Source organism: Anolis sagrei, chromosome 1 (genome assembly GCF_037176765.1).
Source record: "Anolis sagrei isolate rAnoSag1 chromosome 1, rAnoSag1.mat, whole genome shotgun sequence".
NCBI lineage: Eukaryota > Metazoa > Chordata > Lepidosauria > Squamata > Dactyloidae > Anolis > Anolis sagrei.
Window position 1 is genome coordinate 209,534,304 of NC_090021.1, and position 20,078 is coordinate 209,554,381.

Consider the following 20,078-nt stretch of genomic DNA (forward strand, 5'->3'; position numbering starts at 1 on the left):
TGTCTTAGACCATGAAGCAAAGGATTTTTCATGGTTAACAAACTTCTACTTGCTCTTTGACAAGTATCATTTTTTTCATGTCTTAAATCTGACTACTCTCCTCCGCAGGGCAGTAACACATCCGGCCGTCCCCTGGGCAACGTCTTTGTAGATAGCTGATTCTCTCACATCAGAAGTGATTTGCAGTATGCAATTAATCAATCAAACAAACAAACAGACCTTTTCAGAATCTACAGAGATACTAGCAGGAACACCTCAGCAAGTGGGCGTCCAGAAGTGGCAGGTAAAAACTTGGAATCTCAATCAGTGGTTGAGACCAAACGAGAAACTCCCTCCTGGACACACAGAAGACTGGGCAACTTGGAAGGTGCTGAGCAGACTGTGCTCTGGTACCATGAGATGTAAAGCCAATCTCAAGAAATGGGGCCTATAAAGTGGAGTCTACGACATGCAAGTGGAGAATAGAAAACCACAGACCACTTACTACAATGCGGTCTGAGCCCTGCCACATGCACAAGGGAGAACCTTCTTACAGTGACACCAGAGGCACTCGAAGTGGCCAGCTTCTGATCAAAGGAAATTTAACATAATGCCAAGTTTTTAACTTTCTTTGTGCTTTTTTATACATTATAACTGTATTCTCAATTTGCTTCTGACATGATAAATATTGCTTTCTGAAATCCTTGCATATACAGCAGTCCCCAAGTTATGAACAAGATAGGTTCTGTAGGTTTAGTCATGTTGAATTTGTATGTAAATTGGAACAGGTCCATTTTTTAAGTGTAACTCCAGCCAAATATCTATATTAGCCTTGGATAGCATAGAGAAGAGCTAATACCCCTGTGGTGTTTGTTTTGCTGTCTATGCCCCTGTTCAGAAGATTTCACTTCACTTTCTGTCCCTGTGAGAAGTGGATTATTGTATGCAAAAATCAATAGGTCAGTTGTTTAATGTTATTAATGTAAAAAGGTAAATTTTGTTAGAAATAGTTCATTATACATAAAATTAAAAGGAGGCCTCATAGCCTCATTTTAATTTTCAGGGAGAAAGACGGTTCCGATATTGCCAGTCTATGTTAAAAGCATGTACTGGGTGTGAAAGGACTGGAAGTTTTAGGTGCAGAGCACTATGAGAGAAAGCAACATATAGAGAAAGGTGTATGTCACTCACATATATATTTTTAGGAAATACAGCTTTGCAAGTATTGTTCAATAGCAAGTGAGGTGTATTTGAAAAAAGAAAGGAACCCCAATGATAAGGATTAAACTCACTCCAGGAAATGAGATAATATTGCTGTTTCTCTGAAAAGAGATAATTTAATAATATATTTATAAGAAACAACGAAGAAACCATAAACTGCTGCATGAAAAAAAATACAAAAAGGAGTAAAATATTGCCACTTTTATAATTTTTTTTAAAAAGCCTATAAACTTTTTTTAATGGCCTGCATAACTGTATCACATAGAAATCAACTTCCCAGCTGCTCTGTTAAGTGAAAGCTATGATTTTAGTACAGCCTACCATGGCCATTGTATTTGCATTCTAGCAAATGGACACCTGATGGCAGCACACTATAAGACCAATGTGGTTTACATTCCTATATGTCCTTAAAGAAGTAGATGGTAAAAGTCTTGAAGGAGCAGATTAAGTTTTATAAAAATAATGACAACTTTGATTTACTTATGTTTGATCATATGAGCAGGAAATGGCAATCCAGGCATTCAGTTCATAAAGTTGACACAAACAATTGCTAACAGTCTTTAATATTGGCCTGCTATGAGATTATTTGACTTTTTCAAAAAAACAAAACAAAACAAAAACCATGAAATGGAGTTGTTTTTAAAGTAGGACTTTTAGTTAATATTTTTCAAATATACCCTTCTGCTTCAGGCAATACTATGAGGTTTTCAGTTAAGGTTCATGTGTGACTGAACTGGCTTCAAACATCTAATCAACAATGAAACTAATTGAGTAAGTTTCCTTTTCTGTCTCACCTGCTTTCTTCCTTTACTCCATCCTATTTTGCAAGATTCAACATAGCTCTATGGCAATTTCTGGTGGAAGCATCCCACCTGTATGACCTTGAAAACTAGGGAGGGGATATTTTGCTGGATGCTGATGAGTGAAACTGTATTATCTAATAAAGCACTGCTTGACTATAAAGTAAAAAGTGGGCGCTAGAAACAATATCATACAAAAGCTGACTGGGACAACCTGGGGATCACAACCAGATACAATGAAGACATCTGCCCTTGTGGTTTGTTAGTTTGCTGCTGAGTACGCATGACCAGTATGGAATATATTTCACCACGTTAAAACAGTGGATGTGGCTCTTATTGAGACATATGGCAATATCACAGGCTGTTTGCGCCCCACAACGCTGGAGAAATTATACTCTTTATCTGGTCTTGCACCACCTGATATCCATGGAGAAGTAGCAGTCAGCAATAAAAGTATCAAGGCATCTCTGGTATATCCTCTGTTTGGATATCAGCCGGCATGTCAATACCTTAAATCAAGAAACAGCTTCCTAAGATCCATAGAGATACTTACAGGAACATCTCAGCAAGCAAGAGTACAAAAGTGGCAGATTAAAAACCCATAACCTAAATAAGTGGCTGATACCAGATGAGAAATGCCCTCTTGGGCACACATAAGACTGAGCAACTTGGAAGGCACTGAACAGACTGTGCTCTGGCACCATGAGATGCAGAGCCACTTTTAAGAAATGGGGCTAGAAAGTGGAGTCCATGACATGTGAGTGTGGAGAAGAGCAAACAACAGACAACTTACTACAATGCAACCTGAGCCCTGCAACATGCACAATGGAGGACCTTCTCACAGCAACACCAGAGGCACTTGAAGTGGCCAGTTTCTGGTCAAATGCCAGGTTTTTAACTTTGTGGGGGTTTTTATACGTTATAACTGTATTTTATACGTTATAACTGTATTGATCAGATCTTTGTCTAATAGACTACAAGTGCTTTATTAGATTTATTTATTTATCATGTCAGAAGCAAATTGAGAATCATAGAATCTATGTAGTTTGAAGCCACAGGGAGGAGGGTGCAAGCTTGTTCTCTGCTTCCTTGCAAACTAGAACGCGGAACAATGGCTTCAAACTACAAGAGAGGAGATTCCATCTGAACATGAGGAAGAACTTCCTGACTGTGAGAGCAGTTCAGCAGTGGAACTCTCTGCCCCGGAGTGTGGTGGAGGCTCCTTCTTTGGAAGCTTTTAAACAAGGGCTGGATGGCCATCTGTCAAGGGTGATTTGAATGCAATATTCCTGCTTCTTGGCAGGGGGTTGGACTGGATGGCCCATGAGGTCTCTTCCAACTTTTTGACTCTATGATTCTCAATTTGCTTCTGACATGATAAATAAATAAATCTAATAAAGCACTTGTAGTCTATTTGACAAAGATCTGATCAATCCCACCCCCTATCTGATATGTTTTTATTAAGCCAAATGGACAAACCAGGCCAACATGAGGACTCATGAGTCTATATTTGGAACAGTGGAGTACATGCACGGTGGCACATTCTTCTAAGACTTTCTCCTGCAGTTAGTGATCTGACTGCTGACTGCATCTCAACATACCAATCGTGTTCTGTTCACCCAAATGTAACACTTTAACGCAGGGCTAAACAACTTCAGTTGTTCTGGAGATGATTCCCCAAACCCCAAGACTCACTGCAGGCACAACTCCCTCATCATTATGTTGTTGAAGATTGGCTGACAATCCCACTGTTGACTTTCATTGGCAAACCAGAAAAGGCCATCATAAAAATCAGGAAGTGCTGGCATAATACTTTTTAGCAATTTGCCACCAAATCTCAACATCATGATTTGATGACAAATTTCAGTGGCACACTTTTTTTTGGGGGGGGGGGGGGGGGGCAGGGACCACCAAAATGGCCTCAAGCCGCATGTGGCCTGCATGTAGTCCATTTTCCCTTTGATGGCAAGATTTTCCCTCTCTGGGTAAAACTGAGGTGATAAAACTCTCATGGGCTGCATCATCACTAGTAGTGTGAACTTGAACCAGTACTTTGTACCAGAGCAACTAGAAGAGAATACAGGTATATGGATCCAGACACTGAACTGCTGAGCTGAGATTGCATTGTGTTTTTTTTTTAATCTGCTAATTCATTTCTCAAATCCCTTGATGTTTTTTTCTACATTCAAAAATCACTAATTACAAATGACATTTCTAGCTCTAGTTTGAAAAGCAATGATTTCCCTTCCTCTCAAATTAGGATCTGGGCAGAATGATCCATGTCTTTGCCACTGCCAATTTTAAGTCCTCTGCCTGAGGCTGAGAGCAGAAGTGGCACAAGAACTGCAGCTTGATAACACAGCACCTATTATAAAACCTAGGAAAAAGCAGCACAGATCTCCAGAATGTTTCGCATTGTAAAGAAGGATTTCTCAACCCTCAACATCTTTTCCAGTGGTTTTGGATTTCTACCACCAAGATGTTCCCAGCCAATGTAGTTTTCAACTTCAAGGAACTATATTGGGTTGTGACTAACTTAAAATTATATGTGATGTTAGTGATTCTTTTCAGATTGTATATATACTGGGTTTTCTTTTTTTTTCTTTCAAGTAGGAGTCCCCAAAGTATCTTTAAAGAGAAAAGTTGTATGAAGAAATGTTCATGTTTCTGTTCTCATTGACATCACTGGAGGGGGAAGAGGGACGGGAAGGACTTGAGTATGGATGAACAATTTTGTTTTGTAAAAGTCTTTGTTATACATTATGCAACTCAATAAAAGAGAAGTATTGCACTGTGATAAATTCCTTTTTGCGACAACTCTCTAGATCAGAGGTTCTCAACCTGTGGGTTCCCAGATGTTTTGAGCTTCAACTTCCAGAAATCCTAACAGCTGGTAACCTGGCTGGGACTTTTGGAAGTTGAAGGCCACAACACCTGGGGACCCACAGGTTGAGAAACACTGTGGTAGTAGAATGAATGACTTAGTACTATTGTGCATATTGAAATATTGCTTCATCATACCTTAGCTTCTTGCCTCCATCTGCAATTTTTGCTTTTAGAAGACATCCTTCTTTAATTATCTGAAATTAAAGCATAACAAGAATGTGCACAATTTTATTTTTATTTCTACACTTGTATAAAACTGATATACAACGAAATAAAGCATCCCCCCTCCCCGTTTATATAATTTTATCATATGTTCAAATGTATTTTAATATATACATGGAACTGCAGTTTGGGATATCCTAAATGTTCTGTACAGCCAGATAGAATCATAGAGTTAGAAGGGACCTCGTGAGCCATCCAGTCCAACCCCCTGCCAAGAAGCAGGAAAATTGCATTCAAAGCACTCCCGACAGATAGCTATCCAGCCTCTGTTTAAAAGCCTCCAAAGAAGGAGCCTCCATCACACTCTGGGGCAGAGAGTTCCACTGCCGAACGGCACTCACCGTCAGGAAGTTCTTCCTAATGTTCTGATGGAATCCCCTTTCTTGTAGTTTGAAATCCACTGCGCCCTAGTCTCCAGGGCAGCAGAAAACAAGCTTGCTTACTCCTCCCTATGACTTCCTCTCATATATTTATACATGGCTATCATGTCTCCTCTCAGCCTTCTCTTCTGCAGGCTAAACACGACCAGCTCTTTAAGCCACTCTTCATAGGGCTTGTTCTCCAGACCCTTGATGTGATGAAGCATCTCACTGGTTCCAAGGTTTCAAAATATATCTAATAAAAGGTTCTTCCATCAATAACAGGCATCTTAAAGAGTTGTCAGGACTCATGTATTTTAGGAATTGAAAAAGCATTTGAAGAAAATTGAAATTATGGATTTCTTGCATAGAAAATGTATATTTTCTGCACATATAAAAACCAAAATACATATTTTGTGGAGAATAAGTACCCAACTACAGCATTGTCTGTATGTAAAACAGTGTCTTCTACACAACTTTCAAACACATTCTTGTATTGGGAAGAACATTTCTAAAACTCTTCATTGCTTGAGAACAAAATTAATGATATCAAAGAAACACAGATATCTATAAGAATGACAAAACACAAGTTGCAAATTGTTATCCAAACAAAACTATGTTAACATAAACCGCATTATAATTTGGATAATATTTTGAACTGGATAGCAATTTGAACTATTTGGACTGCATTTTGAAGACAGTTTACTTTTTCAAGGACTAGAGATAACCAAGTAGCACTCAGACTTGTAATTACTTTGTGTGGTTTATATGCAGTGTATTTACATGGTTTATGTCAACATAGTTTTGTTTGATAACAATTTGCAACTTGTATTTTAACAAAATTAATGAAGCATTACATCCCCTAAGTTTGGAAGGACTCACTTATTGCCAATACCTGATTTAATGGCAGACAACTGGAATCCACATTTTACATTTTCCACAATGCTAGAACACACAATTTCAAGCAAGAGAAAAGTGACTTGTTATAGAAGATAAACGTTTCTGTGTGGTAAAGTGACATACTTAATCCTGATTTGGCTTCAACATTACTCCATCTGGACTCCATCTGTGATGTGCTACTTTGTGAACCTTCCTCTTTCCTCACCTTCCAGTTGTAAAATGGCTGGTTCTTCAAGGAACAAGAAGTGTTTTGCCTGGAGCTCCGCCCTTGGGAGGCTTATTAAAGGGGCAGGGGAGACTTACAGGAAAAGGGGATATCTAGAGTGACCCCCCCCCCACAAAACTTTACACAAAATGCTAATTCCCTTTAATTAAAAGGAGGCTGAAATAGGGGAAACAATGTGGGTTCTTGCAGAGGCACAAACGTTGTTGTTGTTGTTGTTGTTGTCATGGATTATAGAATCATAGAGTTGGAATTGATCTCATGGCCATCCAGTCCAAACCACTGCCAAGAGGCAGGAAAATTGCATTCAAAGCACCCCCGACAGATGGTCATCCAGCCTCTGTTTAAAAACCTCCAAAGACGGGAGTCTCCACCACACTCCAGGGCAGAGAGTTCCACTGCTGAACAGCTCTCACATAATGATGATGATGTTAAGAAGAAGAACAACAACACTCAAGCTAGTAGAAGGTCTAACAGTTTGTTTTTGCTCAGGCTACAGAGAAAGAAAAGGCTCCTCTTCTCCTGAGTCCTTTGCTGAATTAATAGATCACAAACTACTTTTGCACCTTGAAATCAAGTTAAGTTTGCAGCAATTGAAGGGGAAAAGTGGGATGATTTTTTAAAAAATGTGTCCAGAGGAGGGCGACTAAAATGATCAAGGGTCTGGAGAACAAGCCCTATGAGGAGCGGCTTAAAGATCTGGTCATGTTTAGCTTGAAGAAAGGAAGGTGGAGAGGAGACATGATAGCCATGTATAAATATGTGAGAGGAAGTCATGGGGAAGAGGGAGCAAGCTTGTTTTCTGCTTCCCTGGAGACCAGAACGCTGAACAATGGCTTCAAGCTACAAGAAAGAAGATTCCACCTGAACATTAGGGAGAACTTTCTGACTGTGAGAGCTGTTCAGCAGTGGAACTCTCTGCCATGGAGTGTGGTGGGGGCCACTTCTTTGGAGACTTTTAAACAGAGGCTGGATGGCCATCTGTCCGGGGAGCTTTGAATGCAATTTTCCTGCTTCTTGGCAAGGGGTTGGACTGGATAGCCCACAAGATCTCTTCCAACTCTATGATTCTATCTGAAGTAGGATATAGAGAATTTTATCCTTGAGATTAATTAACTTGTAAGTATGTTTCCTTTTTTATCTGTGATTTCCTCTTCTTATATATACCAGAGTTGCATGCCAATTTTGTTGTTGCATGCCAATAAAGGCTGTGTGATGATATAGAGGATTAACAGACTATCCCGGCCAAATTAGAACAGTTGGAGGCTTTATGCATAGTTTGTGGTGTTCTTTGAAATCAGCTACCTGTTTCTTGCACCCGCACACAGCAAAATTTGAAACTTCTTGAGGTTAGTTAATGCAAGATTTCAAAATACATGGGAGAGTCTCCTTTCTGCCTAATTCCTTAATGGAGCTCAAAAACAGCCACTGTACAAGGAAGCATCAGAGCAAAATGATTTCCTGAGTATGTTTTGTCAGATACAGAGCAAATGCTGGTAACTCTCATCACGGTATATTTCCACCATGGTGGTTGAGAATAGATTGCTTGCCTCTGACAACATGCTTCTTGTGAACATCTGTATAATTACAAAGCCCTCCTGCATTCCTAGACACAAACATTGCTAGACAACGGTGATCCATCTAGAAATTGTAGCTTCTTAGGCCTTCCCAAAACAATTTTACAATTGTTAAGCCCCAAAACAATTAAAGGGGCTTTAAAAAGCCTAAGTCAAGCTCCAGGCATATTTTTTCCAGTTGTTGGAAAAGCAATAATAAAAATGGTGAGATTTGCTGACCTTCTGGTGGCTGCTGGTGAATTCCATAGTGAAAGGAGGGCAGGAGGACAAAGTTCAACTAACTGTGAAGGAATCACTTCATCAGTGAGCACAAGTATTACTGGGCAGTCATTATCAATACACTGACAATGAAAAGCAGCCACTAGAAATATTTCAAGAGATAAAAATGCCAAACCAACTTTCTTGAGCATGAACAGAGTAAAATTATACACAGAATCATAGAGTTTGAAGAGACCTCATGGGCTATCCAGTCCAACCCCGTGCCAAGAAGCAGAAAAATTGCATTCAAAGCACCCCTGACATATGGCCTCTGTTTAAAAGCCTCCAAAGAAAGAGCCTCCACCACACTCCAGGGCAGAGAGTTCCACTGCTGAACAGCTCTCACAGTCAGGAAATCCTTCCTAATGTTCAGATGGAATCTCCTTTCCTGCAGTTTGAAGCCATTGTTCCGCGTCCTAGTCTCCAAGGAAGCAGAAAACAAGCTTTCTCCTTCCTCCCTATGACTTCATCTCACATATTTATACATGGCTATCATGTCTCCTCTCAGCCTTCTCTTCTTCAGGCTAACCATGCCCAGCTCTTTAAGCCGCTCCTCATAGGGCTTATTAATAATAATAATAATTATAAACTTTTTTTTAAACCCCCCACCATCTCCCCAAGGGACTCGGAGTGGCTTACATGAGGCCAAGCCCAACAGTACATCAATAAACAAAAGCAATAAACAAAAACAATAAATACAATACAATTAATATAAATAACATATAAGCAATAAACAATAAACAGTAACACACAAGGATTTAAAAACCTATGGCTGGGCCAAATGTAATAGTTTAAAAAATTAAAAAATAAACGCTGGGCATGAAGAAGGTAGGATAAAACTGGTATAGGGTTTTCAAAGAGAGATGAGGGAACGCAGTCAATCCTAAACTAGTAGTAAAGTGCATTCTGAGGGCATATTGCTGAGGAATTTCCTTAAATTAAAAAGTTATTGTCTGTTCTCCAGACAATAACTTTAAAAAAAAAGTTTCTGGGACAATAACTTTTTTAAAAAAGGTGGAGGTAAATATTCAAAAAAGAAGTCCACATCCATAATCTGCATGATACCTCATGCAGGTATAGTGGACTCATTGCTTGAGGGTAAGGTCATCAGTTTGGACATTTTACCCTGGATGTTAAAGAAGAAGATCTAAGGTTTCCAGCAGATAGTTACAGTCACACTAAGTAAATGAAAAAGACAAATGGACCACAATGGCTTTGTTCACCCTGGGGAAATATATGTACAGTTCACCCACCCTATACTGTCCTATCTTTCTAACTCTTTTTACTGTTATCATTATGGAAGAGGAGTCTTGTAGAGTAACTATTCTTCACATCTGAGAAGAAATACATTATTTTACCATAAACAGCCCTTGTTTGCTCAACTGCATCAGTAGAGCTGCTCATTAGCAAAAGTGGAAAGAGCCATAGCTTACCAAAGCTAAATAGGTCTTTAATTGTTCCAATGGGCACATTTTTACACAAAGGTAGAGATGTGTGAAAAAGAATGCAAGTTTGAATCTACAGACTGGAATGCATAGCCAAATACACTCTGAGTCCAGAACCATACATTTCCAACCTTGTGGTGCATTCCCCAAAGAGAAAAGAATGCATTTGATCATATACAAAAACAATTGAATGAAGAATTAACCTTTTGCTATTCTAAAGTGTGTAAAGAAATGTTTTAGTTCAAGGCTAAACAAATTATTTACAGTCTGAAGACTGTATCTGCCTTGCAGAATCACCTCAACCCCAGGATCTCCAACACTCCAAAATGGGTGATAACAGGAGCAATTTTGCGTGATTAGGAACTACCAGGTCACAGCTAGTAATTTTCTACCTCTGTTTCAGTCAAAAATGGAATACTTAGAAAATATGTACACATAAATGTGTTCATGAGAACATTTACAGAAAGATATACATGAATCTCTGTGAAAAGAAAAAAAATGTATGGCCACATACATCAAGGGAACCACTGACCGCATAGGAAAACTGATGAGGAAACACAACATACAAACCACTTACAGACCCACCAAGAAAATCCAACAAATGCTACATTCAGCAAAGGACAAGAGGGATCCTCTCACCTCTGCAGGAATCTACCGTGTACTATGCAGCTGTGGACAAGTCTACATAGGGACCACCAAATGCAGCGCCCAGACATGCATCAAGGAACATGAAAGGCACTGCAAACTACTCCAACCAGAGAAATCAGCCATAGCAGAGCACCTGATGAACCAACCTGGACACAGCATATTATTTGAGAACACAGAAATGCTGGACCACTCTCACAACCACCATGTCAGACTACACAGAGAAGCCATTGAAATCCACAAGCATGTGGACAATTTCAACAGAAAGGAAGAAACCATGAAAATGAACAAAATCTGGCTACCAGTATTAAAGGACTCAAAAATCACAACAGCAAAACAACAGAGGGGAAACAAACAGACACATAAAATCACTCTCAACAAGGGATTCCCCCCGGGCACTTCCAAGCCACTGAATGCTAATCAAGGTGATTAGCTGAAACATTTACATCTAGCTCCAGCAGACAAAAGTTCTTTGCCTCACCCTGGTCATTCCACAGATATATAAACCCATTTTTCCTACTTCCAACAGACCTCACTACCTCTGAGGATGCTTGCCATAGATGCAGGCGAAACGTCAGGAGAAAAATTGCCTCCAGAACATGGCCATATAGCCCGGAAAAACCTACAACAACCCAATAAAAACTAAGCTTAACATATGTTTACAGCATAGGCCTATTATTTTCTTTTGTTACAATCCAAGTCATTTAAATATATATATAAATACACACACAAACGTATACAATGGTATGAAGAGCATACTCTGCATTTTTACGATTAAACCGTTGGGACAATCTATGTTTGTCTACACAAACCCAACTGGAGCCTGCAGAAGGATCCTTTCAGTTGCCACAGAGTTGGAAGACTGTCCCTACTGCCCAGCCACATCAGACATGGTTCAATGCTGCTGGGCAGCCTCCCTTGATCCATCCCCCCTCCTGCCCTTTGTGTCACAGTGGTATGTAACTGTAACTATTTCTGATGTAAGAAATAGTTCTGGGAACTTCCTCTCCCCTTTTCTTTCCAGCACTTAATGTTCTACCTGGCATCAGATTGAATACAGAGGAGAAGGTGGTGCCAACTCATGGCTAGTGACTGCCATGACATTGAGGGCGGGGAGGGGGGAATGGGACAGTGAACTGCTATTCTATGGCTCTGGGCTGCCCAAGGCTGTGGGATGTGTGATAGAAGTCAAGAAAGTTAAAGCCATTTCCGGTTAGGAACTGACCCAACTGTCCTGACTGCTCTAAGTTGGGGAAAACCTAACTACTGGGGCAGGATTCAGCTTTTCTCCTGACTTAGAGTAACCTGGGTCAAGGCTGTGCTATAGTGGCCTTGCCCTGGATTACCCTGGATCAGCCCTCTGTGACATTTAACTACCAAGGGGCTGATCCACATCTACACCATCCTAACTGGTCAGGGTTGATGCGTCTCCTAAGAACTGTGAAGCCCTTGTAATGCAGTTTTTCTCATCTCTTGATGCCTTGCTTTCTGTTGGCTCACTTCTTCAATGCTCGGAAATAACAGACAAGAGTTTCATTACTTTGATGAATGGTCCATTATTTTATGAATTCTTCTTTCTTACAACACTTGCTTGCATAGAGATGCACAGTCCCAAGGCTTCTCCACAGAAAAAGTCAACTTCTCCTTTTTTAAAAAAAAGCTCTTTTAGCTTTTTTACGCATTCAAAAGTGATCTATAATGTGTTATTTATGTTTTTCAGTGGTCGAAATGGATTAGCAAGATAAAATAATCAGGGTTTTGCTCTTCAACCAATTCCACTTTCTGACAGTACTCCAGTTCCTAAACCATCAGATAAATGAGAGCTTCCTGTATTACATACTGTTATATATGGATAGATGTATTACATTCAAAATGAATATGGAAAAGGAAAAAATATGTATTACTGACTCAAAGCAAATGCATTGGGATCTGACTGTTGTTCCAAACAGCAATTGCAAGGATATTTTCACTATGATTGCACAAATCACTCAGTCTTCCTGAACTCCATGGCATGAGGGTTATAGCAAGCACCTGTTTCTTCTTTTCCTTCTCTACCTTGCGTATCTGTCATGTTCTTACCATGATATGTACAAGGAAGCTATTTCCTCTTGACTAAAAACCAAGCTGGAGGAAGCTTCTGTTTACTATCTAAGCTTCAGAAAGAGATCCCAGTTTCAGTCATCTCCCCCAATTGCCTAAATACTTTATTCCAGTAGGAAACGCAAACTACTTGATTAGCTAGGAAGTGACCTAAGACACTAATATTCCACCCCCACTCCCCACCCCCAAGTCCTTTCTTTTTGATCCACAGTCAATGATCAGGGTTTGGAAATGAGGAATGTTGCTTGTGAAGCTGACCATAGACAGATATCTCTGTGTTGCATTGGCTAAAATGTTTTCATCACAGTCCTTCTCAGAGAATTCAGGTTATCCTTCCAGTCTTCCCCTAGATGGATGACATGCGGTTACTGAACATGAAATGTCCTTACAGCACTTGCTAGCTTTTCTGCCTCAATAAATATCCATCATTTCTTTGCAGGGTTTCATCTCTGTGTGTTTTTTAGTTGCTCTTCCTGCACCTTTCCAGCTGAGGAAAGGTTGAGAGAAGAGTAGCCCTGAACAAAAATGAGCAGAGAAATAAGGCAAAAGGTTCACAGGTTTTATGTATGAGAGGGAAGAAAAAATGATCTAACATATTCTTGGAGAAATATATGGAGAACGCCTGTAGATGTAGAAAACAGCATGATAATTGGGCCTGTGCACACTTTATAGTTGCTGTTGTGTCCGTTCAAGTAATTTATGACTTACTAAAAACCTATTATAGGGATTTGTTGGCAGAATGTGTTCCCCTGAGGCTAAAAAAGTGTGACTCACCCAAGGTCACCCTATAAGTTTCCATGACTGAGTGGGGAATTGAACCATGGTCTCCCAGTGTCCTAGTCTTTCCTCTTCTTCTTGCTATGCTTAATGTTGTCTGCAAATAAATCCTCAGGTAATTTCTTCATGCTAGAACCAGCCCTGTCTCCTGATCTGCAAAAGAATCCTTTCTTATTCCATAGGTAACTATTCTTCTAATTTGTTAATTGCAAATTGTAGTTTGCTCCTTTCAGCCACTGGAGTCCACAGCATAAATTCAGTATCTGGAATTCATCTTGGAAACAAGATACATTCCTGTTAAATAAGAATTATTCTTTTTAGCTAAACAAGAATTCTGTATTCTGAATTCTGAATTCTGTATGCACTAGGAAAAAGCAAACATTAAAAATGTTTGTGTGCATGTGCCTCCAAGTCAGATGTTAACATATAGTGACCCCATGAATTTCTTAGGCAAGCAATATTTTTTCCAGTTTCTTTATCTGAAATATAGCTTATCATACATGATAGTTGTTGACAGTCTTCCATACAAATACTAAACAGGCCTGAACCTGCTTACCTTCCAAACCATACATTCTAAATTCAGATTAAAATGTTATCACTGTGGTGTAAGGCTTTGCTTGCATGATCTCTGCAAAACAGGTGAATTAAGATCAGCCTCACACCTTCCCTACCTCTCAAAAGCTTACTTTCATTTTAATTACAAAAAGGGTTAGCATTCCCTACTCATCTTTCAAATTTCATTAGCTTAAATATATATTTAAGACAGTGATCTGTAACATTTGGAGCCATGGACTCCTTTGAGAAAAAGCTTTGATAAGCCCTTAAAATACTGAAGAAACTGGGATAAGGGGGGGGGGGGGCATGCCATTTGCCAAAAACATGCACTGGATTGCATCAATGGCTGAAAAACATGTGCTAAAAAGGGGCACTTAAAATACAATTTTGTAAGAAAAATGTGCATATTCACTTAACTGTTTATCCCTGCAGTCAAGAAAAAAACAAATGACTTTGTTTTTGTATGCTGGTGTAGACTGCTCCAGTACATGTGCATATTTTAATTCCTGAAACATCTGATGAGGGCTGTAAACAAATGGAGCTACGGACACACAGGTGGCTAAATGGAAGCACAATTGGAAAGCTATTCCCACGAGAACTCTCTGCAACCATTCCTTTATTTTGATGTTTATGAAATTAAACAGTGCTTACTTTTTCACACTGGGCACCAGCATGGCAGTGAAGTGACCCCAAAGGGAAACAGAGTTCAAGAGGTAAAGGTAACCAGAGGGCGAGGAGAGATAATAACAAGAAATCTCTGTGTGTACACATAAGTATAGCCTCACCAGCGCTTCTAAGATACAGCACATCTTGGAGGGTCAATTTTCTAAAAAGCCTCTGGTAGATATCCCACATCCCCCTTGAAGATGTCTAAAATCTGCTACAACTGAACCTGTCAGGATACCAGGGGAGCATTTACTGGAACTGACAGCTCCATGTCTGGATTCTCCTTAAGGTACCACAGTGTTTTGCCCCTCTCATTTGTCCAACATTTTAAAGCTGTCTGGAAGGGCCCTGATGGAAGCAATGGTGCCACTTTCCAGGAAAGGGGTCACTTAGACACATTTTGAAATCAATAGGAAGTAAATTAACAGGAAGTAAATCATTGCCCTTTGTTCTCAGTTTATGAATCCCTTAATGACCATCTAAAGCCCCTTGGAGCTGAAGGTGGTCTATGAATCCAAGGTTCAAGAACCCTGATTTAATGATAATAATAATAATAATAATAATAATTATTATTATTATTATTTCTTCTCTGCCTCTTCTCACAGCTCAAGATGTGAGCAAGAGCTTTTTGGAGTCTGAAGGATAACCCAAACGAAAAACAGACAACTGGGACCAAATTATTTCTTTATACTAAGATAATATGTTCCTCTCATTGATTCAGCAAACATTTTTAAAAAAATCGAGTTCACCTAGCATTTTATTTAATTACACTTAATTTGCCGTTCATTTTTTATAAAAACCAAAGTCACTCTAAAATAAATATCTACTAGTCTTACTGAAATGTCAGCTTTTATTCTCTTGAGTTAATGCGTAATTGAAATTGTATATCACTCACTGCAATGGCTTGTAGTTTCCAAAATTACTATTTTCACTGTTTAACCAACCTTCCCCCAAATCTTTGATTCTCTTTACCCTATTAATATATTGAGGCATCTGCAGCCTTAAGTACTTATCCTTCAAAACTCATGCATTACATTTTGATTAATGAAATCTAAAGTAAAAAACGCCATCAATAAATCTTAAATTCTGTAATACAATTGCTTACCGTTTGCTCCAGTGGGCTAATGAACTCAGGAAGTGTTAAATTATGTTGGGAATGATTCCTTCTGTGACGGGATATCTGAAAATACATCCATTTACAAGTCAAAATCGGCTTCTATCAAATCAAACAAAGCTGTTACATAGAATGATAGACTGAAAATAATTTGACAGAACATATACAGTTTGCATGGCACAAAGTGAGGAAAGCCTGCATGTTAATAAAATTGATATGTGTTAATTATAATACTCAGCAACTTGACATGACTTTATAGAGCTTTGTATAAACTGCTCATGTATGGGCTCAATAATACTTACACTCCAGGGTGTTGTTTTTTTTAAAAAAGAGAAAGTCAATATTTCCTTCGACCAGAGCATCCTCCTTTGAGGCTTGGACAATAGGTCTATTTTCCAAAATAAAATGCAAAATTGGTAGGCTCCCAAGCTCCTTTAATGGCTACTGTTACCCAGAATATCTTTTCTTCAGCTGCCCTTAGATTGTGGAATGACCTGCCAGAAGAGCTTCAATAACTAAACATAATGCCTTAATTTTAAGAAAGTGTTAAAGGTCTATCTCTTCCAGCAGGCCTGCCCATTGGCATTTTTCTATGTATGCCATATTTTAAGATGTACTGGCTTGTTTTTAATATTATATTTATGTGTTTTTGATCTGGATGTTTTAAATTTTTTAATTGGTTTTAGTTTTATATTGTATTTTAATTGTATTGATCCTTGTATTCACACCTTGGGGAGAAAAGGGTTAGAACAACAACAACAACAACAACAACAACAACAATAACAATCCAAAACATGTAGAGTTGCAAATTATTAATCTCATTTTCTTTCAAGATTCCCCCTGTGGGGACTGCTATTGTGGCAACTGATGTGACTGCTATTGTGGCACTTTCCCTTCCTCTCTCCCTCCCCAGCACCCTCACACAAATATGGATTTATGCTATGAATGAAAACAAAATCTCAAGCAATATGGAAAACAGAAAATAACATTTCTCATATGTCATGCAGCTAATAGATGTCTATCATATCAGAACAGGATATGTCACAACTACTGCAGCAGTGAGAAGAGCTAAGAAATTAGGTCTACTGATGAATGGGTTCATGAGTAGATGAACAAAATACAATGAAGTCAAGGACTAAATCCAATTAGAGACATCGGTCAAAAACTGGACCATGATTTTATCAACAGAAACTGGAGGGCCAATTTTGGCTCTTCCCTGCATGATTTGTGTCCCTACCCAAAAAAGAAAGGTGTTCTTGAAGATCTGATGGGAAAAGAGGAAGGAAAGAAAGTTCTGTCATATTGACTCTGGCCCAGGAATCTTTCCTTGAGTTGAATTAAAATCCTGCATGCACAATTGTTGGAGGTGAGCATTATAAGTAGCCAATGTCCTTATTCTAAAGCAGAACACTAGAGGAGTGAAATCTCAATTGCTGTTAATATATTTCTGTATAATTTTGGAAAGTAAAATAATAGTTACACCTACAGCAGATCCACTGAATCACTTGCTGAATGGTTATTAACCTTTATGTAATTCTTGTTGGTGTAATGAATGAGTTTACCTTATCTTAAGCTACCAATGGCCTCCAGTCTGTATCTGTGGGACCTGCTATGTTTTCCTGGTTTATTTCCCCTGGCACATTTAATATTAGTCCTGCTCCTAATGTTGCTAATGCAAGTCTAAATTATGAATGAAATACAGCCATTTTTTTCTTCATGGAGACTGTAATTCTGATAGCTTCATAACCCCCAAAATGCATATTAGTTGGCTCTCAATTCATAAAGCTGTGACATGATGTACAAGGCATGGAAATACCCGGGTCGTTTGATTCCTTATAATAAGGTACATGTTTTAATTATTTTTTACATAGTTTCTGTAAATAGGTGTCAACAATCATAATGAGAATAAAAACAATAAAGCCATAGACAAAGTTACTGTGTAAGGGAACTCTTCAACAGGATAGCATTTGTCTGATTTCTCTTCAGATCTTAGGGATCTGTTTCTGAGAATGGAACCAAGTTATAAATCTGCAGTGTAGATAATTTCTCAATATTGAATGTACTTCAGTGATTTTGCTTGGCAAGTTTCCTCAACAAAGAAACACAACTGTGATTGCATATCTGAAAATTTCAACAAGCAGGAAACTTGTTATATAGAAGACTTATATAGATCCAAGTCCATTACACATGCTTATATATGGAAGAAAATTCAGAGAAAATATAAAGACATGTAGAAAGGTTGATGTACATGGGGACACATATTGAATAAACAACAACTAATGGTTCTGAAGATCTGAATGTCTTCTCTGACAGGAATGCATGCAAAGTCTTAGATCTCCTTTGCCTTGACAGCACTCAGGATCAAATACAAACCAGCATCAAGGCCACAGTTAGGCAGACTTAGTATCTGTCATTGATTGTTTTGTTTTAGTCAATGTTGTGCTGACAATCCATCACATTTTTTTTAAAAAAAATCATATTCTCTTTCTAATTCCATATAAAAAAGGTATGATTCCAACTGATGTGAAAAGCAGTCCTCATTTCAGAATATGCGATGAGGTATATTCAGTGGATCTTCAAACAGACACTTCTGTTGGGTCGCATCCTGCTTTCAATTACTAGGGTTGAAAGAGTCACCCTTTAATTTAAAGTTTTTTTATCATATGTAGCAAAATAAAATAAAATAAAACATATTACTTTCAGAAACAATATAAATAAATATTTCATCATTATTATGAAGATTGATGTTGAGATGGTGGCATTTCTCATATGAAACCTGGGACTTATATGGCCAAGCAACATCAGATAAGATCAAGATGGGAAAATGAGGGAACACACAACCTATAAGGGGCTGCAGTAATTTGCTTTTGCCTGAGTCTACTGGGAAGTGCAAGATTCTGGCATTCTCTACTCCCTGTTAAGCCAGACAACGAACTTTTTGCACCTTGAACTCAGTTTAAAGCTACTGAAGTAAGCTGGGGACAAAACGGAAAATGGAAGGAGAGAAAAAAAACGGGACCCTTTAAAAGTAGCTGAAAAGATTAGATGGCAAATGTTTAATTGAGACAGTTTCTCCCAAATCAAGACAGTTGAAGGGTATGATCATAGGAAATTCAGGTGTTTGGCTTACATTCATTCAACCATTTTCATGAATTATTAAGTGATGTCTCATTTTTTCCCCCATGGCAAAACATAAGATGTTTCACTGACCTTCCTGGTGAAAGTGGGCAATGCTCCCACTTTTAACATTTCAAGTTAACAACCAACAGATATAACTACTTCTTAACTGTGGCTTAATTTTTAAGGAGAACATAATATGAAGCTGAAACATATAAAACCATTTCTTATCTTGGTTCCAAACAGAAATATCCGTCATTTTTTATTGGTTTTTAACTACACACCCTGCTTTTTTTCCCAAGGAAAGCACATTTGATATATGCTGTTTATGTCTTAATGTTGGACTCCACAAAGTGTTCATAATTAATCCAGAGGGCCTCCCTCGAAATATACTTTAAAATATTATGATCCCATATTTTATGGCACACTCTGCTTTCATGTTTATTTGTAAGCACTAACATTTTAAGCCCTGAAACCTACATTTAGAAAGTGCTCTACTCTCCCTGTGATAGCTAATGAGCTTAATGAATTACCCATTCTAAATTTAATACCATTTCACAGAGAAAACAGAGAAAACAGTCTCTGTGATTCAAAAGTTTCACTGACCTATTTATGAGGAATATCACTTAACAATTTCATTAGGAATGAGTAACAGCTGGTGACATGGCTGTGTCCTAAAGTGTTTTTCTCTCTTAATATTCTGCATCTTAAGCAATCGAGCCTTCATAAGAAATACTTTCGTTAGCGGCAGTCCCTCCTTTGGGGAGAAAAAAAATGTCAGACCACATTTTCTGTATTTTGCAATCTTGTTTTCAGGAGTGTCATGCTTCTATTTTATTAGCATGTAGGGTAAACAAGAATGATTTGCTGATGCTGTTTAGAGAACTTCTAAGATTTCAGACTTTCCATTTAGATTTTGGATAGAACTTTAATATTAATGCAAGCAGAGCATGTGTGTAAATTCAAAATAAATTAGTTCCATTTATCTTTTTCTCCCACATATCTTTTTATGCTCTACAGATCTGGTGCACATATTTGTGCTTATAACATCCCAATCTAAACTCTTCAGGTCCACATCATTTTATTTTAATTTAAAAGGTTGCAGTCTTAATTATATTTTACATGTAGCCTAGCAAAATCGTGTTGCCACAGTCTAAAATACCATTGTATTTTTTGGCCACTGCATCAACTCGTTGACTCATATTGACCTTGCGGTTTATGAAATACCCTAATC

The 20,078-nt window shown here is 38.4% G+C and overlaps 1 protein-coding gene across 1 annotated transcript in view; it reads right to left on the minus strand.

The window, feature by feature from the left end:
• Positions 1-20,078, minus strand: part of ARHGAP15 (Rho GTPase activating protein 15) — a 493,308-nt gene that overhangs the window by 423,338 nt on the left and 49,892 nt on the right. Inside the window, exons 3-4 of the mRNA XM_067472779.1 lie at positions 15,719-15,793; positions 5,022-5,080 (exon numbers count right to left, since the gene is read on the minus strand). Coding sequence (XP_067328880.1) covers positions 5,022-5,080; positions 15,719-15,793 — 134 coding nt within the window. The remainder of the gene's footprint in view (positions 1-5,021; positions 5,081-15,718; positions 15,794-20,078) is intronic.